This window comes from Mustela lutreola, chromosome 4 (assembly GCF_030435805.1).
Source record: "Mustela lutreola isolate mMusLut2 chromosome 4, mMusLut2.pri, whole genome shotgun sequence".
NCBI classification, from domain to species: Eukaryota; Metazoa; Chordata; class Mammalia; order Carnivora; family Mustelidae; genus Mustela; species Mustela lutreola.
Window position 1 is genome coordinate 55449155 of NC_081293.1, and position 23845 is coordinate 55472999.

A 23845-nucleotide genomic window follows, 5' to 3' on the forward strand; every position below is an offset into this window, starting at 1 on the left:
GCAGAGGAACCAGCAAGTTATTCCAACGTATGTTCTGCTTCCTGACCCTCCCACATCAAAGAAAATCAGGCTAAACATCAGAGAAAAACATTCCCACTGTCAGAATGATTGACTCTACTAATAATTTCTGACAGAGACATGGATTTCTCGCCAAAGAAAATGTAGCAATTTTGCTCAGTTGATTATTACCCAGCACAAAGTCTGCGAAGGTTTTTTGGGTCAAAGCTAAAGTGCCCACGAACTAGTTTCCCTAGTTTTCTTTGGTTCCCGTCACAGCTTGGGCCCCTCCAAATGCTTGCTCATCCAAATGAGGGCTGCCGTCCACGACGAAGACCCAGGTTCAAGTTTAAGTCTGTCAGTTGCAGGAGGGAAAATTCAGAACAGTGATTCCTATCAATATCACTGCAGGGTCACTCTGAAACTGGGATTCTGGGAAAGTTGCTTTGCTACAAAAGCTTCACCTCCTTATCCCAGCACGGTGACTGCTCTGCATTTCCGTGTGCCTCAGCTTGGGTTATTTCTCAAGAGTCAATCAGCACCAAGCGGCATTAGCCAATTGCACTGTGAGTTAACGCGTCCCAGAGGCAGAGCTGTCAGCCCTGGTGGGGGAGAACGACCAAGTAACTGTTTCCAGACCTGACCTCTCTACAGCACCAAGTGCTGATAAGAATACAAACAACAGAGAAGGCATAATTTTTATATCTCCTATAACACCTTCAACACGGCGGAAACACGAGATCTATTGGTTCAACTAAAGTGAAATAATTCTAATACTGCATCCACTAGGACTGCTCTGTACGGTCCTAGGGAAGATCCTGTCTCACCTCTCCCACACCTCTCCTGGTGGCAGGGGCTCAAACCCGAGGAGGACAAGGGCACGTATCTGTAACCAGCGGGCACACACCAGCACCATTCAGATGAACTCACAAGGCACCTCACGTCATTGGCCGCCGGAGGCAGCAGGGAGTTTCAAGACTAGCACAGGGCCCTTCTCCACCCCTCAGAGATGAACACACTGAGGCTGAAGCTCACATGACTTCCCCATCCCCTGCTGTGGTAAAAGAAAAATGACTGAGACTCAGTCGCCACACTTTGTGGCTATCCATCTTTCAGATGACTGTTTAACATCGCCAAGTGTTCCTGGAAGTGTCAGTGAGGGCCCGGCCACATCATGCACAAGACCACACACTGCTCCCTGCTTTTATCCTTAAGCCAAATACTAATGGGAATCAAAATCTCCCACCCTGCAACGCTGCAGACAAAAAGCACTGGTTTTCTTTTTCCCTCCACTTTCTTTATACCCGATACAACTACACACCTCACCACTCTATAGTTTTTCCCGAAGAGCCAGAAATCCGAGCTTTAAAGCAGGAATGGGCTGCTGAGGAAAAGAAGACCTGTCTTACCGAGTTCACCCTCTGCCTTAATGCCTCAAGATCAGAGGGTATTTAAAGCCTGGGACTCAGGTCAAGGAGTAGAGCTAAGACATAGAAGACACCAAAGAGTTAATGTAGTCATTCTTACATACTTCTGCCCTAAAAACACAGAAAACAAAGCAAATTAAATCTGGTTCCCTTTCATATCATATTCCACAGAACTTCAAAGTGCAAAGTAAACAGGTAAGAAAACACTATTGTTTTTGGAACCTTAAAAGGCATTAAAGTTTATCAGCAAAACCAGATCACAAGCCCAAAGGAAAAACTCCCTTGGGTCATTAAAGAAGTAAGAACTGAGCAACAAAACCAAACAGTCATCTGACTGCATTACAGAACTTTTTGAAGGGACTGAATCATCATTTCTTAGGTGGTAAAGAACAAACCATATACTTCTTCCAAAATTCCACCACATGTGTGGAGGTCATCGCAACGAGCTTAACGGTCCATGTTTGCCCTGCCAGCCACGCCTCAAGAGTCAGAGGTACAGCTGTACTGCTCCATAACACTTAACACGTCTAACTGCTCTGCACTTAGCACTGGAGAAGCACTGGAGAATTCAGACAAGCCCCTGACCATCATTGAGACATAATCCTGGCCTCAGAAAGGGGACAGACATGCAGCGCTAGAAGTGTACTCATGGAAGACCAAAGCTTCTGAGCTCATAAACGGTGATGACAGCCCTAAAACACTGCCAAACGGGTGTGCAAATTCTGCATTTATTTACTTGTGTTGGGGGTAAAGACACTGAGTGAAGACTGATGCAAATTCTGTCACTGAAGACTTGGAGCCCTTCTCTTCTGTGATGCATCAGAAAGACACCCATGCAAGCTTCAACCAGGAGAAAGTTAACATGCAGGAAACCAAGTTCAGTAAGCCGGGGCACAGGCTGAGGGATGCTGAGGTAAGAGCCTTGCTGAATACATTCTCACCCAAACGCAAGGAGGGAAGATGGTGGCAGTGGGGGGAGGTCTGTTCAAACTTGACAGCTACGAACTTCCAGAGCCTTTTACAGTAGTAGCTAAATGACTATGCACGTACATATAAGCTACCTTTCAAAGTACAAAAGGAGTTCACTATCCTCTGGTCAATTAATGGGAACTCCTTGGATTACAAATAAGGAGCAGCAGAAATAATCCCGTATTCTTCACACATTAACGGAAGTCTTGACTTCCCTGCAAATATCCCAGCTGGGGAAGGAGTCACATGGCCTCTCCCTTACCATCCTTATTTACTGATAGGATTTCTACCTTTGTCACTGAGCTCAGGTGCCTACCCTTTCCATATTATAGTTCAGAAATCTCCATTTCCACCATCATGCTGCTATGAGACAAGAAACAATGAATCTGTGCTGGGAAGCTTAACCTAAGTTAAGCCACAAAGGCTCCTTCTCTGGAGATTCCTAACGTGTAACCTTATTCAAAAGCACAAATCAAAGACCTGTCCCTGGGTCTCTAACCAGCCATCAGGGAATATAAACACCCACTGGAAAATCTGCTTTCAAAACCTAGTCACAAAGAAGCTACTTTTTAAAAAGTGAAGAAAGGTCCAAGTTTAATAGTAACACCGGGAAAAGTTTCTGACTTTTCTAATAACCTGTTGAAAGTGCAGATGTGTGCTTCCAATGGAAAATTATACATTATCTAGGAACTCCCTTAGGTTACCTGATTTTGACTGTAAGGAAGTTATTGTACAACCCTTTAAGTTGTATGTAATTACAGCAATTTAAACTATTCTTTATCTATAAACATGTAAAATCTGCCAGGTCTGGTAATGGTTCACGTGACTTCCCTCTTCACTAGGGAAGAAACCAGTTTGGGTGCTCTTTACATATTCATTTTAATATCCATGACCTATAAATGTGTTTGTTCTTTAGACCTTTCCTTGAAACAATTATAACATCTTCCGGGTTTCCTCATTATAAGCAAAATAAAAATTTTAATGTGTGTTTGTTTTATATTTGTATCACTGTCATGATTTTACCTTTTTTTGAAAATTATCTTTCAACAAAGGCTAAAACCCATAGGTCCCCAAACACCCCCCACCGAAAAAATATCTGGGAACATGAAACCTGTAAATAATTACAAAGGTTTCAGAACATCCTGAAGGCCAGTCATTGGGGTCTATATTCCCTAGGTTAATAAACCCCTCTTCAAAATGAATCACAGCAATAGCTTTAATATGACAAAGTATCCTATTATATGTAGAGTAAACCCAACTCCCCTATGCTGCCTGGAGGTGAGAACTATTATCCATTACTGAAAATTGGGAAAAGCCTTATGATTATAACAAAATGGAATGAAATTCTGATCCAAGCTACACAATATGGATAAACCTTCAAAACATCATGCTAAGTGAACAAAACTATTTCATCACAAAAGACCAGACACTACAGGATTCCATTTATATAAAGTGTTCTGAGTAAGAAAATCTACAAACAAAAAGCAGTTTGGGGGTCACCTAGGGCTGGGGGACTGGGAGGACATAAGGAAGTGACTGCAGAGATAAGGGGTCTCCTCTGAAAATGTTCTGAAATTGTGGTAACAGTTGCACAACTTTGTGAACACAGTGAAAAGCAATGAACTGGGTGCTTTAAAAAAAGAAACAAAAAAAGGCATTATGACCCAGCAGTTCCATTTACTCTCAACTGTTCTCTCAGCTAAGACCAACCACCTAAGATTCACAGGCTTTCTTTAAAAAACAAAACAAAGCAAAAAAAAAAAAAAAAGCCTAAAGGCCTTTCTGAAAAAAAGCTGAGGTATCGGCCAAAAACAGCAGAAACTCTGCAGTTCCAGAAACAGAGAGCAAAGCTTTGGACTCCAAGTGAAACCAATCCTGAGTATCTGAAGATAACTCAGAAATCTGTAGAGCAATTATGTATAAACTAGACAACTAGACAAAGCAGGTCATTATTGCCTAAAGGTATGTATTTTTTAAGAGTCCATAAACAGAACTACTAACTGCTAAAAGAATGAAATAAAAAAACAAACAAACAAACAAAAACACTTTCTCCCCTGGCAGCTCATAAACCAGTGCTCCAGCCACTACCAAGGATATGAAGAAAGGACAGCCGGTTCTGGGTGCTGTTCTGAGCCGACACTCATCACCACTCCTGGAGACTCACTGAACGTCTGTTAATCGTGTCCTACAAACAGCTGCGGTGCCCTGGAAAGTCTGCACTGGTGAGCAGAGGCTTCTACTCTACTAATGTGAGCTCTGTGCGACCTCTGGCATATGATTGAGCCTCTATGCAGCTGGATTTTGCTGATCTGCAAAAACAGATGCCATTGTTGTCATTCAACAAAAAGTTCACAAGACAAACAGACACCTCAAGTAGCTACTCATAGGGTGGCTGTGACTGCGCAGTCAGGGGGTAAGAGACTGACTGCAGAAAATGAACACTTACTAAATATTTGATGAACCTGAATCTCTGATGATAAATGCTTTCCTTTCCTGCTCAGTGAGCAGCAAGGCAAAGTGAGCTCTGCCATGTCCCCAGCGAAGTCCCACAGGCAGAGCAGGGAGAGGTTCTAAGTGGTTTGCTTCCCCTGCCTACGTCATACTAGCTTAAGTACTATCTTACAGATGCCAATGTTTAATAAGACAGAGGTAAGTCAACTCTCAGCCTCCAACTAACTCAATCAGAAGGTTGCAAGCGCCCTCTCACCTACAAAACAGGATTATATTGGTTACCTACTCCTGTTTACAGATCACAAGCCTGATTTCAGGCATGGGGATAGATTGCTGTTTGATTACTACTGTTAGGACTCTTGGGAAAGCACTTGAAATCACAAGTTTATCAAAAAGGGCTGGGTAGCTTATTCCTAGGCCTTCGTCCACCCTGGCTGCAATGCAGCTACACAGGGAGCAGGTCCCTGGAGGCATTCTTGTTTTTGGTCTCTAGAGTCCTTCCTACTAGAGTATGAAAACAGAATTTTCTATTTGCCTCAATTGTTTCAGCACCAGTAAGACTAGAACTCACGGTGGTTTTAAAAGAGAATATATCAGTCCTCTCTGCCAAAATGCATTTCAAAGGAATACATTTAAATGCTTTCAGAAAAGCCTCCAGAAAAAAAAAAAAAGGTCTCCCCAGGATGGAGCACAAAGTGTAAATACACTACAACAGCTGCTTCTCAACAGAGAACCCAGGTTGCTCTCTTTCCATCAAATGTTTATTAATAGTTAGAGACGAGATAAATAAGAACACAGTAGGCTTTTACTCTCCGGGGAAATTACAGAAAAGGAAGGACATTTCACACTTTAAAAGTGCTTACCCTACTTCAGGACAGAGTTCTCAATGCTGTCTTCCTACATCTAATGTGCAGGTAACAGAAATCTAAGATTCGCTGCCCAAAAGCTAAAAGCACAAGTTACACATTAAGAAAATCCTGTGGGAGTATAAATTGGTACAACCACTTGGGAAACCCATCTGGCAGCAGGCCTCATGACCTGGCAATGCTATGTTTACCCAAAGACATATTCAAGAATGTAGCAGTGTCACTGAAAACAGCCAACAACTAGAAACACAAATGTTCACCAACTATAGAAGGAATAAACTTCAGTATTTTTTTTAAACTGCGGCATTTTATACATGTAAAACCACACAGCTATGATTTTTAAAACTATTGCTACATAAGAGCACGGCTGCATCTCGCAGATTCGGCAAAAAGGACACTCGAAATAAAACATACTGTATGTCTCCATTTATGAGGTTCAAAAATCAGCAAAACAAAGCCGAAGTGAGAAGGATAACCCTGGTGGGTCCAAATGGGAGGGAAGGAAGAACTTGCTGGGAGGCTGGACATTCTTAGTATCTAGGCAGTGAGCACAGTGTAACCACATGCAAATGTTATTACTGAGCTGTATAATTAAGATTCCTGCCTCTACTGTATGCAAGTTCCTCCTCAAAAAAGAAAACTACCTTTTTTTTTCTTAAATTCAAAAGTGATTTATCCACTGTCAGTGATAACAGGCCATATAAACAGCAATATGCCAGAAAAACGAACCAGGATAAAGACTGTTCTGCAGTTCCTGCCTATACAATCGGCAAGACACTCATTCGATTTCATCAAGCATTTACAGTTTCCCCATTTCAGGACAAAAAGCTCATGCAGCTGTATTATAGCAAGTCAAAACGCACTATTAGGTTAAAAGCGCAACTTACTAGGTAAGATGGGATCATTTTAAATCTGCATGCACCTAGTAACAAAATCTCAAAGTACATATAACAAAATCTACTACAACTACAAGGAGAAATAAATAATTGAGAAAGTGTTTAAGATGGGAAGAGGCACCCCACAAAACACTCCATATACAAAGAGAAGGACACTTACCCTCAGGAGTAATCAGGGAAATGCATATGGGAATCAATTAGATTTTACCCTCCCAGAATGGCAAAAAGTATAAAAAGCTTTTAAGTACCAAGTCTGTCAAACTGCACAGAAACAAAAACTCTCATACACTGTTGCTAGGAGTATAAACTGCATCCACTTCTGCAAAGTTTGGCGTTATCAAGTGAAGGTACAATGTAGCCACTCTACTCCCAGGAGGAAATCCCAGAAAAACTTTGTCATATACAAGGAAGTTCACTAAGGTAATGTTCAAAAGAGCCCCAAACTGGAAACCACCTAAGTACCCACCATCATGCACTGGATAAACTGTGGTAGTCATACAGTGAGGCACTGGGCAACAATGAAAATGAATGAACTAGAAACTCCAATAACTACATGTAACAACATAGAGGAGTCTCACAAATACTGAGCAACATAAGGAAATCACCAAAAGATACATATACACAGATTTATAGCAAGTTAAAAAATGAACAAAACTAAACTTAGGGACATATATGTAAGTGGTAACTTTTTTTTTGGTAACACAGCAAGAGATTAATTATTCCAAAAATCAGGATAGTTATCCCTAGAGGGGAAGAAAGGAGATATAATCAGGGTAAGGCACATGGGACTGGGAGAAAATACTCTTATTTCTTAACCTGGGGAGAGTGTATGACTGTTTTACCTTTATCCTTTAAAATACAGATAAGTGCTTTATATAGCTCTCTATATGTATAACAAATTTCATATGAAAACGTTTTTAATTAAAAAGGAGGGCAAGACCTTCTCCTTGCCTTTGCTGTTCCTACCAAATAAAACATGAATGTAACAGCTCAAGCTCAGGGCAGCTATGCTGGACCAGAAGGGGACACACTGCGTTTGGTAGAACCTCCTCAAAGCCCTAGGAACAGCCAAAGCAGCCAGCCAAGAAGTGTCTACTCTGGCTTTCTCTTACTTTAGAGAAATTCATTTCTACCTTTAAAAATCTCTATTACTTTAGTTTTTCTTTTATAGGCAGCCAAACCTAACCCTCCCGGATATGTCAGTGATCTGGACAAAAGGAACGCTTTCTACAATTAAAGCTGTCCAACAATGGAAAGAACTCCATGAGAAAGCACTCTGCACGCACCCCTGGCAGGGCACCATGGAAAGGATTTCCACACAGCAAGGGAAGCTGGACTGCAGGATCTCTCAATGCCCTTCAGGCAATTAAGATTCTAAGGCTACTCCTGGAAAAAAGCAGCTCCCGCCTTGCCAAAGCTGTGGCAACATTTTGCCTCTGAATCTATCCTTCTCTTATCAGTGAGAACATTCCTTTTCTATAACATTCTGTGTTCTATCCCTTCTTCGAGACTCTACTAACAAGCTATCTTCTCGCTTGTGCCTCTCAGAATGAACTTGACCTCAACTTGAGCATGCTGGCTATCCTCCCCTGGCTCCTCCAGATCCTCTATCCAACCTTCTCCACCCCCCTGTGCCTCACAGGACCGCCCTCTATGAATTAAACCTCCCAGGCTCCTTTCCTTATCCTCTCGTTTCCAGCTGGGTTTGGCTGAGGAAAGGCTCCATCGTGAGATCAGAGGGTGGGAAAAGGAAGGGTGTGAGGTATGTATTCCCCGATTCCCTTCCTGCTATGGTACCAGTTGGCAGTGGCAGCATTCCTACAGGTTACCCTCTCCTCCAGCTAAACTTTCAAGGTTCCAGAAGCTACTCTCTCTCTTTGCCCACTCAGGCCTAAGAATAATGATGACTCTTAACCCTGAGGCGTTTCACCAACCCCTATGGGTCTCCTTAACTCTACCCAGCTTTGTAAACAGTCCTTTCTTCTCCTCAATCACACTACCGGAGGGTGCCAGGAGATTGCAGATATATCCAACCCTCTCTTCAGCCTGCACCATTCCATCTTCCCAGATGCCTGTTTCTTCTTACCCCCCCAATGGTTTTCCTCTCAGTAGTTGTGCTCTATACATTTCCACATACGGACTGAGTCACTCTAAATCAATTCCCTATGGGAAATTCTTAATCCCAAAATGATTCCCAGGTTTGCCACCAATGTGTACAAACTGTATGTTTGGGAAGAGCCTAATTAAGAAAGCAAACAGCACTAAAAGCTCCTGACACACAGACTGCAAAGCCAAGCCAAATACTGGGATTTGGCATTTATCTATTATTTATCACCCCTCCTTCCTTTAGACCCATGGCTGGAGGAATTATCGAACTTGTTATTGTAGTTTTGCTTTACCAGTAAGACTGGACAATGCCAAACATGGTGCCATCTTACAAGGGCCGTTCAAATGGTCACCAAAATTTTAAAGGTCCTACCAGCCCTAATGAATTTTCCCTTTTTTCCCTAGACAATCCTACAAACAAGATACCAGATTCAAAGTCGATCTTTTGGCTTATGGCTCAAATCCGACCTGACATTCAGAAAGAAAGCATGCCTAAGAGAGATTCAAGGCTCAAAAGATAAAAGCTCTGAGATCTGGAAAGATTCCATTTTGAACCCAAAAAACAAAACCAAGACAGGCTTACTGTTTCCAAATCAAGAGTGCTTCAGAGATGTTGTGAAGGAAAGCATTTCTCAAGATTTTACTGTATTACAGAAGACTGTGCTGTATACAGTCCAATACAGACATTCCAAAGCAGGACTTGGTCCATGGACAAAATAACCCGAAGGAGCACCGGAACAGACCCACCGAACTCTAAGAAAAGGCCCCATCTCTCACCCACATGAATGCCAGGGCTACACAGACGCTATTACCTATGTTAAGGAACCTTGGACCAGGGTTTCTCAACCTAAGCGTTACCGACATTTTAGGCCACATAGTTCTTGGTGGTGGAGTGCTATATGCACAATAGGGCCTGTAGTTGCATTCCTGACCTCTAGCACTCAGTAGGACAACCAAAAGTGCCTCCAGACATTGCTGAATGTTCCTGGGGAGCAAAATCACAGCCGAGAACCTTGGCCCCAGATAAACGAGCACTCCACCTCCACCCAGCACTGCCATGGCGTGAATGAGTCACCGGATGAGAAAAGAGAAAAGAGGGCGCCTGGGTGGCTCAGTGGGTTAAGCCACTGCCTTCGGCTCAGGTCATGATCTCAGGGTCCTGGGATCGAGTCCCGCATTGGGTTCTCTGCTCGGCAGGGAGCCTGCTTCCCTCTCTCTCTCTCTCTGCCTGCCTCTCCATCTACTTGTGATTTCTCTCTGTCAAATAAATAAATAAAATATTTTAAAAAAAAAAAAAGAAAAGAAAAGAAAAGAGAAAAGACACCCAAAGGAGCAGACTTACTCCTTTCTTAAAAGCTCTAAGTATTTGACAACTTACAAAGTGACACCATACCCTAGCACCAGGGAGGAGGAGAACATGGGTGAAAAGAATGTGGGCAAAGTGGAGAGAAACTGCTAAAAAAAAAAAATCTGGATTTGAAATCCTTCTGAAAGCATCGTGGGTCTCAGATGAATACCCTCCCCCCTTTCATTCTCTTTGAGACACAGGTGGAAAGTACTACAGTTCATGACACAAGTGAGCAAATGGAAAAACTCAGGCAAACCATCCTTATCAAATGAGGGCAAAGAGTAGGGCAGGAAGGCACAGCAGATGGCGGCCGCAGCCCTACAGTATGGAGTAGGATAAGGCTTATCAACTCTGGACTCTGGTTCATCTTCATGCTTTCGTGCCACAGGATACTGTCCACATAAGCAGTTTCCAACACTATCAAATGTGCCGCCCTCTTATTAGAACAAATATTTCGTATGCCCCTTTTATGGTTCTGAAACGGAATTCAAAGACTACCTGTGTGAACATAACTTTTAAAAATCTCGGCATAATGCCCTAACTGCCAAGGTAGGAGAAAATCAGAAGATCTGTCTCACGTAGCATGTATTTTCAGACAGGACCATACTAGAAAACAAAAGCACCCCCACATGGGTTTCCAAAGTGCCCCCCTCAGGGGACAGAGCTATGCTGCCCCCTTGCCCCACAGGAACCCCTGTCCCGTCACTCAAAGAGCTCAGCAACCTCTGTCGCTGTGCGCAGTGTGGTCCAAGGCAGCATCACAAAGCAGAAAAGGGGGCGCCTGGGTGGCTCAGTGGTTAGGTGTCTGCCTTTGGCTCAGGCCATGATCCCAGGGTCCTGGGATTGAGCCCCACATTGAGCTCCCTGCTCAGCAGGAAGACAACTTCTCCCTCTCCCGCTCCCCCTGCTTGTGTTCCCTCTCTTGCTGTGTCTTCTATCAAATAAATAAATAAAATCTTAAAAAAAAAAAAAAAAAGGCAGAAGGAAGGATCTGACGTCAGACTAGCTGGAGTTCAAATGAGGCTCCACCAGCTCACGGCAGCAGTACCCTCTCTGAGCCTGGTTTTTCACCTACAAGAGGAGGATGCCGGCATGTTTTTCAAAGGGTTTTTGTGAAAATTCAATGAACATGGAGAGTATCTGTTTCCGCACCTAATATGTAAGACATGTTCAATAAATGTTAGCTACCAGTTGTATGTTATTATTCCTGGGTCCACCCTGGATTGTGAACCAGCTTATGCCCATCTTATTCCCCCAGCAGAAAGGATGGATGACAGGCTATCCATTCATCAGATATGCTCTAAAAAGGATTCACATACAATCTAAGTGAGAAGTTGCATCACACGGCCTCCAAGATTGCTTCTACTTCTGCGGCTCTACAACCCGCTGCCTGGCATGGAGGCTATTTTTTTTTTTTTTTTATTACCTGAGGTCCTTTCTTCCCTGTTAGAGGGCCCAGAACATCTTCCACTTCACACAAAGTAGCTAAAGAATGCAGATAATGACCGTTTACTGCCTTCATCAAGAACCTGGCCCTGGCCACTGGTGCTTTACCATTTGGCCTCAAAAACGCAGCACAGGCAAAGAATAACAGCTTTCCCAGAGAAAGCACCTCAAGGAACATGTACAGTATCCTCAGAGAGTTAGGATTCTCGAGAGCCAGTCATTGTCCATGTGAATGTATTCCTTATACCAACAAGCAAATGAACACCCGTAATACTCTAGCTTATCAAATGAGGAAATGAAAACTAATGGTGGTGGCCAGAGAAATGCTTCAAAACAAAACAGATGCCCAAGTTAACATCCTGAATAAAAGCCCTGACTGGCCACACCTTTCAAGAGAGCACACGGGCCCAAGAAGTCACAAGCTCATCTCAGGCAATGAAGATTTCCTTACACAAGGAAATCTTAATTTCCATCAACATATTGATCCGTCTGTAAGGGGAAAAACAAACTGCCAATCGTTACAAATCATTCTACATTAACCCTCTAAGGTGTTTATTTCTGAATAGTGTAATCATTGGGGGGTTGCTTCCTTTTGCTTATGTATAGCTTCCAATTTTTTTTAATACATGGCTCCTGCAATAAGAATTTAAAATTTCATAATAAATAAGGATTATCTACTGGCAATCCATGAAATTTGAAGCAAAAAGCTACTTTAAGTGAACTCTTTATCAGGATCTTTGAATAAGCCAAGTATTTACCTCAGTCTCTAAAACCATCCTTGGTCTCTGCCTCAAACCAGCACTAATCAGCACCTGATTTCCTTCTTTATCCTTCCCACAGACCTTACAGGTTTTGCCACTACAGAAAGTCAGAACTGGGTATTTAAAAAACAAAAACAAAAAACCTCACTGCTAGGTTTTTTTTTGCCCATTTCCCAGGGACAGCTACCAGCTCTCTGGGAGAGTGAGATAAAGAGAGGGAGATGAATTGTTCTGAAATCAGTGTTTTTGCACAAAGACACATCAGACTCGGAGAAGTAGCTTATTAAAAACAAAATGCTGTTTTTCGAGATAGCTATTAGAAAGCCACGGGCTCCCCACAATACCCCCCAAAAAGTCCCTCTATGGAATCATAAATGTCCCAAGAATAAAAGCTCATTTTGGGAAACACTCATTTTGCAATGCTATTCTCCCTGCTGGGGAGGGGTGGAGGGGGTGGGGAGAAATAGGCACAGAAATCTCTAGAGGAAAAAACAAGACTGTACCAAAGCAGGGAATATTCCTCAGCCCAAGAGAAAAACTTAAATTCAAATTAGTTTAACTCGACAAGCATGTGTTTAGCACTTACTATAGACAGAGCACTATGACAGCTGTTTATTCATCTTTAAACATGTAAGACATGATTATCTGTTTTCTGAGGAGTCTTAAGTCTAGTCTGAGAGACAACCGCTTATCAACGAGTACAGGGCAGACGCAGGCAAAACTGAATACAAGTTTTAAAACCGTTCTGGGAGTATGGAAAGGGAGAGATTAAAATCAACCACAAGAATTCTGTAAAAGATTCTTCGCATTCATTAAATACAAACATATTCGTATATGTAAATCAGCATTTATCCATCCCAACCAGCACACCCGAACTAAAAGGGGAGCAGAAACGCTCGGCTACCAAAAGCAAGCACCAGGAGCGAGATCCACACACTCAGATCCTCTCGACTAAAAATAAAACTTAAGGGACAAAGTGCCTTATAACCAGGAGGATGTTTGGGAAAGACTCACCAACATCAGAAGGTCCGTACTCGGCATCTTCCTCCCCCAGCCCTCCTCTCGGCGCCTCCCCTCTGCAAAAGGGAACCAGGTTTGTTTACTTCTCGAGCTTCAAACTGTCGCCTCGGCCCGCCGAGAGTCGCAGGAGCAGTCAAGAAATGGTTCTCTCCCTCCTTTGAGAGCTCCGATTTCACTCGCAGCTAGGACACTCCACCCCCTCAGCACCCAAGCCAGCGAATCACAACCCTGCTGGCACGGTGCTTCCTCCCACAGCTGACCGAACGAATCCAGACCCAGCCTCCCACCCAGCGCGCCCCCCGGGTAGACACCCGGGGAAACGCCCAGCCCGCCCCCGACCCGGCCCCGGGGCCCGGGAGCCCAGCCCACCAGCGCAGCAGGGAGGAGGGTCGGACGCCGCCGGTAGCTCAGCTCAGCTCAGCTCGGTTCAGCTCAGCCCAGCCCAGCGTCCAGCCTCCCGAGCCCCGCTGGCCTCGCCGCCGACTCCATCGCTCCTAGCCCGGAGCCCTTCCTCTGTAAGGAAGGATCAGCAGATCGCGGCGGTCCCGGTCCGCTCCCACCTCCGCGGGACGGGGGCTCCCTCTCGGGCCCACCCCCACTCCCAGCTCCCTCAGAACTAGGGGCTCGGCACGCCCACACTCAGCCCGCACCCCTCGGTCCGCCGGGCCCTCCTTCCTCCTCTTCACGCCGCTGCCCAGCCCACCCAGGAGCCATCCGCGCCAGCCCGACCCTCCCTTTTCCGGAGCCGCAGCGGCCCCCTGCACTCCCCTGCCCCGAGTCCGCCGCCCCGCTCCTTCCCTCAGCCTCTCCCTGTCGCCGGCCCTGCTCCTCCTCACCACGCGACCGACTCGCCGGCAGCGGAGCGCGGGCTCCCCCTGCAGCCGCCGCCGCCGCCGCCGAGATTGGAGGGCCGACCGCCGGCGGACCCGCCCCTCCCCGCCCGGAAATGGCTCCCCAGTCCCGGCGTGCGCGACCCTGGCATCGAGGGCGCGCACGTTCCGGCCAGGAGACCGCGGGGGGGGGGGGGGAGGGCGAGGCCTGCCTCTCCTCCCAGCCTGACGGCGCGTGCGCGCCGCCTGCTGGCCAGGCAGGGACCGGCATCTCGGCGGGCCCTGAGAGATGGTGGAACCTGGCGACAGACCATCACCCCCTTCTCCTTCAGGCCGCCTTTTGTAAAAACCAACTCACTGGTCACATTTGGTCACTTGGAGCCCTTGAGAGAGTCAGCATGCCGAGCACTGCACCAACTAACCCAAAGCAACCACTCAAAATGGGTCCCTAGAAAGACCTTTGGGATTTTAATAGGTGTCTCAGAGGTTTGCACCTTTTCTTTCCAGATTTCCTTGAGGTCAATAATGTCTGAAGAAAAGCTACATGAAAACTCCTAAAAGGGATGGGGAATTATCCTCCCCCTTCTCCCCTCCCCCTACAAACATGAAGAACAGAGACCAGGTACTGGGCAAAAAACGTTACCAATATTACTTTATTTTCATGAGCAATGTCAGGAAGCGTCTAACACTGAAGTGAAAGTGCCCACCGGGACCACAAATGTCAGCTTTCATTTCCCGATGAAATAGCTCAATCTCAAATATGTTTTTCATGACTTGCCTAGGACACTAACTCAGCAGGAGCAAAGATAGGGTAGTCTCAGGTAACTGACCAGTGATCAGCATGCAGTATTTTTTTCAACAGATTTAAAAATGACACCTAGATGGAATCTTGAAATCTTAACAAAAATGACACGAATGAGGGTACCCAATTGCAACCCCTTGCAAATGTTGTCAGGACACTAACCTAGAGTGTCATCGCTACCCCTGGTACCCCTCAACCAGGGCTCTCGGGATGGAATCCCTTGTTAGAATGGCTGCCCTCCTTTGCACACCCTGAGGGGCTGTCACTTCCCAGCCTGGCCGCCAGAGTGGTGAAAACTCTGAAAGGGTCAAGCAGGTCTCAGCTTCCTCACCGTCAGCCCCACCCCATCGGAAATCCCAGACATCTCTGCCATTCAAAGCTCCTGAATCAGTCACTGATGCTCCCAAACCCTTACCCCCTTGCTGCTATCTCCCAGCAGACATCCATTCTCAGTGTGGAAGGGCCAGGAAATGTTCTGGGCCCTTCAGCCAATGTCAAATCATCAAGAGTCACTTTGAGATTCCAGGCGTGATCTCCCCACTCCCCACTTCCCACTTCTACCCCTCTTCTTTATTTCTTCTTCCATCCTAGGATCTGTTGTCCCTCACCTCCTCCTTAGCTGCTACCTCCCATCCTTTCATCTGAAATCTCTATGCCAGCTGACTGAAGGACCAGGGTCCGTCTCTGGTCCCTCCCTACGCTTCTGCAGTACAATTTCGCAGTTCCTTAAAATGCAGCAGGTCATCCTGTCATTCTTCCCGGATGAACCAACCAATTCAACGTTATTGACTAATCCTTATTGTGGTGGACTAAAAGTTTGTCTCCGCCCCCCCCCCCCCCGCGCACCCCCTCCGGCCCAGAATTCGTCTGTTGAAGCCTTACCCCCCATTGTGGTGGTGGGGTCTCTGGAAAGTCATTGGGTTTTGATGAGATCCTGAGGGCAGAGCTCCCATAATAGGATTAGTGTCTCTATGAGAAAAGGAAGAGGCCGCAGCCCTCTCTGACTCTCTCTCCCCAGTCAGGCACAAAAAGGAAGTCATGTGAGCACGCGTAATGAGGTGGCCCTTTGCAAGAAAGAAAGAGGAGCCTCACCGAAACCCAAACCTGGCAACAACTTTATCTTATATTTTATTGTGACAGCCTGAGCTGACTAAGAAACTAAATTTGCCAAGAACTAAACTAGGTACCTTTACAACCAGGACTCTCTTTAGGTCCTAACTTGCCCAGATCAGCTGACTCTCATTACCTCCCAATTTGCAGATCAGGACACCAAGGCCCAGAGAAGGTGAATGATCACTCCGAAGACACACAGAAGAAGGGGATAGAGTTTTTGGATAAAAAGTTAAGGCTTTAGATTTTGGAGGGAGAGCCTAAAATATGCTGGTTGATTTATTAAATTCAAAGATTTGAGGTGGAGGAGACTTCCACTCTTGGCCAGCTCAACCCCATTGCGTATGCGTGAGGAAACCAAGGCCTAGAAAGGAACATGACTCTTGGCTGTTGCTGGCAGAGCCCAGAGGTTGTGTGTGTGTGTGTGTGAGAGAGAGAGAGAGAAAGAGACAGAGACAGAGAGATTCAGAGACAGAGACAGAGAGACACTCAAGGCCCCCGGCTCCTCTGCCCCACGCTCCCTCTCCCCCTAACCACAGGATAACATCAGGGATTACACAAGAAGCATCAAGTAGACAGTGGCCAGGGATAAAAGCAGCATGGGGATTAAGGGAGATAATTTCAGCCTTCACGGGGGAATCACATTATACTAAAACAGAACAAAATCCCCACAGCCTCTTGGTCTTATGTGTCCTAGCTATATCGGTGGGCCCTTGGGAGAAAGCTAGAGAGAGGAGAACAAAGGAGATAGAAGAGAGAGAATTATAATGCAGTGCAGAGGGAAAAGGGATATGAAAAAGCAAGAAGCAGTGGCTAAGGAGAGGACACAAGCAAATCTCCTTCCCCTCTCCCCCCACCAGACTCTCTCACAGTGGGGGCTTCAGAAGGACGGGTTGGGCTGGCTGGTGGGAGGCAGAGGTAGGGTTCCCTGGAGCTTCCGAACCCAGAGTATGGTTTCCCCAGGAGCATCACTGGCATCACTGGGACACTTGCTAGAAATGCAGGTTCTTGGAGCCCCACTCCAGATGATGAATCTGAATCTACATTTCAACAAGCCCCCCAGGTAATAGACATGCACCCTAAATTCTGACAGGCACTTCCTGGACACCCTGCTTGCAGAGAAAGTACAGTGTTTGTTTGGGATGGTGTAGGGAGATTGATGAATATTTGGGGGGCAAGGGGAACTAATGCTCCCAAGTTGGCCTTCGGTGACATCATGGTGCCTTCCCGGATAACAAAAATAATGGGAGCGATTGGAAATACCCATGAAGAACCAGCAAGGGACTGGAATTTGTGTTGATGACGGAGGGTTTGGGGTGGCAGGGGCCACAATGAGAAGAAATATAGTCTGGGATTTTTTTTTTTTAACCCTACATGGTGGCATCGTCTTTTTTATTCTTTTTTTTTTTAATTTTTTAAAAGATTTTATTTTTATTTAACAGACAGAGATCACAAGCAGGAAGAGAGGCAGAGAAAGAGAGGAGGAAGCAGGGTCCCTGCTGAGCAGACAGCTGGATGCATGGCAACATCCCAGGACCCTGGGACCATGACCTGAGCTGAAGGCAGAGGCTTAACCCACTGAGCCGCCTAGGTGCTCCGGCCCCCGCCTACACGACTTCTTTTAAAACAATTCATGCCAGCAAATTGGGCTCTGCTTAAAATGGCAGCTCTCCATGGCCAAGTTAGTGACACCCCTCCCCCCATCCAGGAGAACACACGCCCCACTCTAAAAAGCAGGAACATACTACCCACACCTCCATTCTTGACCCTGACACCTCCCCACCCAACTGGGGGCCTTCTGTGGAAGATCACCTCAAGATAGGGCTATGGGCAGATGTTCTTGCAGCTTCTGAACCCCTCCTGGAAAGGAATGGCCTGCAGGAAAGCCCCCATGCAGGACCTCTGATCATGGAGCCTGAAATGCCCTCCCCATGGAGAGGCAGGAAACCAGCCACCAGCAGCAGGTTGGATGACACAAGACCGGCCTGGAGAAGGTAAGTTAAGGGCCGGCCAGACACAGTGGGGGCAACTGACATGGGGAGCAGGTGCCCAGAGTGTGCCATCCTGGGATAGACAGGAAGGTTCCACTGGGTCACTGAGCTCCATGTCCCACGTACCAGTTCAGCCAAAAGTCAGAATGGCCAAAACCCGCAAGAAACAAATCATTTCCCAAGGAAGCCGGCTTTTCCTGAGGAAGCCACCCATTGCTGTCTGGGCTACGGGATCACTTTTAGCAAAGCCTCACACACCGAGTGACTGCTTATCAGAAGCCAAATAAATACACCCTTCCTTGGGCAGAAGGAAACCAGCTGGGGCCTGTGGTGACAGAACTGCTTTGAAGGCAGGCACATTGGCCTCTCCCGGATCGCTGCATTGGCCTCGAACAAGTGGGTCTCATGGTCTGAGCCTGGGCTTCCCCAGTTGTAGAACAAAGGTTAATAGCCTCTACCCGAGGGCAGTGGCGGCACCTCAAGAGACAGGCGCGTGTACCCAGCCATGAGCCAGGAACCCTCCAGAGCATTAGTCAGATCCACTCCACGCGTGTCTAGGAGTTCAGGTAGGATTCCAGGCTGCACTCTGGGACCAGCTAAACCAAGCCCCGCCCCCTCACCTTGACCAGACCTCCAGGTCTGGATTCATTCCCCATCAGGACCTGATCCTGACAGTCGGTCAGTCTTTCTAACCTGACTTTGGCCGCCGAGGGAACCCAAGTCCTTTTCAAGGCTTGTCCAAGAGCCTCAGATCTCTCTATGGTCTTCCTACAGGTTTTGTTTATTGATCGGTACATTTCAGACCAAACAGACCCAACACCCCGTTTATGTGAGTTACAAAATCTGTTATAAATAGAGAGGCAGGCAGAGAGAGAGGGGGAAGCAGGCTCCCTGCTGAGCAGAGAGCCAGATGCGGGGCTTGATCCCAGGACCCTGAGATCATGACCTGAGCTGAAGGCAGAGGCTTTAACCCACTGAGCCACCCAGGCACCCCTGGGTGGACTATGTTTTTAAGAGAAAGCAATAATTATTTAAATGTGGTTGTCTCTTTGTCCTTTATAATTGACATTTGAAAAAGAGGCTAAATTTGGATCTTGCTATAATGATGTACAATTGTTACATCAATTGTACAAGCTACAGCTGCAGACCAGTATGGAGGTATCATCCGGTGACTCATTGGCTGTATAAGCCGCGTCGTCCTAGGTGATGTGATTTTTCTGAAAGGTTGTTGGATTAAGAGTTGCCAAGTTTCAAGCAAGATGAGGCAACTTACATGCAACTCTCCACATGGTAATTACCCTTTAGACAGTGCGTATAGTAAAACCATATTTTTAAAGAAATGCACTTTTTGCATGAAAGTCAAATCGGGGAACGCCCGGGTGGCATGGTTGGTTAAGCATGCAACTCTTGGCTTCGGCTTAGGTCAGGATCTCAGCGTCGTGAGATCCAGCCCCCCACAGCAAGCTCCATGCTCACTGTGGAGTCTGCCTCAGTCTATCCCTCTGCCCCACCCCTCCCCTCTCTCTGCTCCCCCTTCCCCCCTCTAAAATAAATAAGTCTTTTTGTTTTTTTTTTTTAAAGAAAGTCAAATATTTGGCTCATGTGACTATGATCTGGTTTTTTACCTATATGAGTATTCTGGTAAGATGTTATTTAAAAATTGTGCAGGGGGTGCCTGGGTAGCTCAGTGGGTTAAGCCTCTGCCTTCAGCTCAGATCATGATCCCAGAGTCCTGGGATCGAGCCCCCGCATTGGGCTCTCTGCTCAGCAGGGAGCCTGCTTCCCCCTCACTCTGCCTGCCTCCCTGCCTACTTGTGATCTCTCTCTCTCTCTTTGTCAAATAAATTAATTAACTAATTAAAAAAAAAAAAGGTGTGCAGGACTCGGGGGTAATTCCTCACTGTGAGGAGCTGTCCTCACAGTCTGCAGGGCAAGATCACCGAATGCCAGGGAACCAACCTCATCACGTGACAACCGCAATTTTTAAATTTTCAGGTTGCCTCCTTGGGCTCGGAGACGTCCCACTGAGACCTGTCACCGTGGATTGATAACAGAAATGTACTTGAGCATGAGCCTCACTTTAGTATCTGCAGCTGAGTATCTGTCAAGCTGGAAGGGACTTGAGCATCGGCCAGGCCCAGACTTCCCAGGTATCATGGTGGGTCAGAATCTCCAAAAACCCTTTCAAAATCCGCATGTCAGGGCTTTCCTGCAGACCCAGTGGATGAGGGGTGGGCCCCAGACACCTGTATTTTGGGCACACCCAGGTAAGAGCTACTAAATTCTATCCATTCTCATCAGTTTCTATGCTTTGGCCCCACAGCTAGTGGAGACAAAACCAAGAATTCTTGACATTCCAGCTCCAGAAGCCCAGACTCAGGAACCGTAGTGAAAACTGTAGGTTCTTATGCCGGCTTTGGGATTCACGTACTGTGTGGCCTTGGGTGAACCATTGACCCTCTCTGGGTCTCAATTTCTTCACCTCAAAATTGGATAGGGAGAGGAAGCAGCTCTCCAACTCTGTCAGTCTAGAGTTCTCGATACCTCACTTGGGTTAACACTTCCCCGGAGCCTCTGTTTGGAAACTGCACTTCTCTGTCCCCAGGTTCCCGGGAAAGGCCCTAGATCACAAAGTTACTTGATTGGGAAAAGTGTTTGTCCCGGTCCTGTTCTGAGGGTGAGTGCCATGGCCCAAATGCCCAGGGAAGCCAGGGCCCCCTTTCTCCTCCCCGACCAGTGTGGACACAGATGGGATGCAATGAAGAAGCCTGGGTAATATAAGTCCTGTGTAAACAGAGGACCAAGTGGTAATTATGAACCTTGGCCTGTGGTTACTCCTTGCCTTGTCCTGCAGAACCAGTTCCCAGGCTGACTCACTCAGGGGAGCTTTAGATGTATCCTGAGCTCAGGGGTCAGGGGAGGAGGAGAGAGCATCCATCTGCACAAGCAACTGAAAACCTTAGTCTTTAAAAATGGAGTTAAAGTAATTTTCTCTAGCAGGTTTTATAAAAACTAAGGACAGTCATTCTCCATGATCAGGGGAGTTGACCCGGCAGAGGGATCAAGGACAGCTTGAGCTGAGTGCAGAGGATGAACAGGAGTTAAGCAGAGAGAGAGGGGCAGGCAGAATGTTCTGGCTGAGGGTGTCATATGTGCCAAGGCCCAGTGGCAGGTACAGAAAGCAGTGTAGATCAGTAGGGATAGTTGTGCAGGGCACATGTCTTCAGGAGCCCAAGCAGGTGACGTGACTGCCTCGGGCTCATTCATTCACTCATTCATTAAATGCTAAGTGGCAGTATCCCAGGCAAGGGGTGGATCATTGACCAAAACAAAAACCCTTCCCCAGTACTACTTGTACTCTAGTGGAAAGAGTCAGACAAATAAACACAATAAGTAAACTATATGGCAGTCCAGAAAGTGCCAAGGACTATGAAAAAAAAGAAAACTGAGTATGGGAAATAGAAAGTGTGGGGCTCAGGGCAGGGTGTCCTAGGTGCTGTAATTGCAAACAGAATGGTAGAGTAGGCCCAACATTTCAATTTCACAAGGAAAGTTATAAATCCAGACTTTTTGGTAAAATCTCTCAATGTTAACATTGCTATGTCCTAGAAGCCTGCTGATATCAGCGATTGTGCTCTTCTTTTGGCTAGGACTGCTTTAGTGTTCTGTGTCAAACTATGCCAATGGGCTCAACACCCCAAGAGACAGAGTCCACTCAAAGGGCTTGTCACTGCCCCAAAGCAGTGACATCCAGAGACCACCAGTGATGCTTTCAGCCATGTGTAGAAAGCTTTTCCTTTTTTTCAGATGCCCAAGCTATTCTAAACTCCCTTTTTCTCAGGGCAGACATAGAGGAGCTGCCCACAGCCAGCCTCTTGCCCCAGCTCTGTTGGGCAGATGGTCCCTCCAGAGGCAAACCATGTTCTATACTGACAGGCAGACACACTCCTGATCTTCTCTGGGTGCTGGGAGACAGATGGAACATACAGATCACTCTTTATTCTTAGCAACAGGAAACAGCAAGCCAGCACGAATTCTGGACAAAAAGAGCTCAAAAATGTTGTAGGACTATGTTGTTTTCTTGTCACAGTTTCCATAATTCATCTTGTGACCATGATGTAACTTACCGAATCGCCCCTGTTTGTTCATTCCATCTCCTCCCCTTACCCCCGAGAGAGAGAGAGAGAGAAATCTATAGTTGTATGGTGATTGTCAAGAGATCGAAAAGGTCATAAAGGGGAATGTGACCAAGGAAATCCCAGAGCTTTGGGTAACTTATTCAATTGTTTTGAAGTTCTGTCTCTTAATTGAAGTATACCCTATGAACAGGGAAGTCCACAAATCAAAGACTAAGGTTTGATGAATCTTCAGGGAGTGAACATCAGTGTTCATCACCCATATCAAAACACAGAGCATTTCTGAGTGCTGGGCCAGCTCAGCTGGTGGAGTATGTGACTCTTGATCTCAGGGTTGTGAGTTTGAGCCCCAAGCTGGGTGTGCAGATTACTTAAAAATAAAATCTTTTGAAAGGAGGAAGGAAGGAAAGAAGGAAAAAGAGAGATAGAGAGTGAGAGAAAGGAAGGAAGGGGAAGAAAAGAATGGGAGAAGGAAGGATTGCCAATTCAATTTTTTTTTAATTAAATCAACTGAGACTCGCTGCAAATGTTAAGCTTCCTGTCTGAGACCACAGGGCCCTGTAGGATATAATATTTTTTTTAAGATTTTTTTAAAAGTTATTTATTTGACAGACAGATCACAAGTAGGCAGAGAGGCAGACAGAGAGAGAGGGGGAAGTAGGCTCCCCGCTAAGCAGAGAGCCCAATGTGGGGCTCGATCCCAGGACCCTGGGATCATGACCTGAGCAGAAGGCAGAGGCTTTAACCCACTGAGCCACCCAGGTGCCCCGGATATAATATTTTTATCTTAATCCAAATATCAGCCAGCAGCCATTGAAGTCATTTTAATTGTACCATATTTGGGTCTTCATACACTCCCCCTGCTACTAAGGAGAATGGCTAGATGCAGACTAGCTACAAGGCATTCACACTCCTCCAGGTGAAGAGTGGAAGGCGCTGGTTCTAGGAAAGAACAGTGGCATCAGTGGGGAAGACTCATACCTGGACAGATGAGGTCATTCTGGATAGTGTGGGCCCCTCATCCAATATAACCGAGGTCCTTCAGAAAGGGGAGATTTGCACATGGACGTGCACACAGGGAGAGTGCCCTGAGAAGATAAAGACAGAAGCTGAGACGTTGCTTTTCCAAGCCAAAGAACACCAAAGATGGCCTCTAGGGGACAGGCGTGGGACAGGTTCTCCCTCACGGCACTCAGAAGGAATCAGTCCCACTGACAGCTTGATCTCAGGTTTCTAGTCTCCAGAACTGTGAGATAATACATTACTGTTGTTGAAGCCACCCAGTTTATGGCCCTTTTTGACAACAGCTCTGGTAAATCCATATGTTGAGATTCTCAAACTCATTCCAACCTTCATTAAGTTGACGCAGGAGGAATGAGAGAGACAGGGTGAACTGTCCATTTTGAGGAGCCTTGTGTCCCCTTGAGCCAGGTGTCTGAGCAATGACTGAAGTGCAAGAGCCCCCAGTACCCTGGGGACCAGGGCTAATCCTGAAGCTAATCCTTGAGGTGACCACTACATTTAGTTTTGGACCTGGCACCTTGGAATGCTGCAGGAACCACTGCCAAAGAAACCACTCACCCAGACATAGTTCAAATGCCCTCCCTTACCATTCATTTTTCGTGTATTTCAAGAATTGCAAATACGTAAACTCTTTACATTGGCTTCCCATTCAAACATCTAACTCAA

The 23845-nt window shown here is 46.3% G+C and overlaps 1 protein-coding gene across 8 annotated transcripts in view; it reads right to left on the minus strand.

Moving 5' to 3' along the window:
• SGPL1 (sphingosine-1-phosphate lyase 1) overlaps positions 1 to 23845 on the minus strand; it is a 68206-nt gene that overhangs the window by 39070 nt on the left and 5291 nt on the right. For 2 of the 8 annotated variants that reach the window (XM_059170011.1, XM_059170008.1), the window contains exons 1-2: positions 13657 to 13931; positions 13282 to 13343 (exon numbers count right to left, since the gene is read on the minus strand). In XM_059170011.1, coding sequence (XP_059025994.1) covers positions 13282 to 13308 — 27 coding nt within the window. In that variant the 5' untranslated portion in view covers positions 13309 to 13343; positions 13657 to 13931. The other 6 variants (XM_059170010.1, XM_059170006.1, XM_059170009.1 and 3 more) reach the window with 6 other exon arrangements.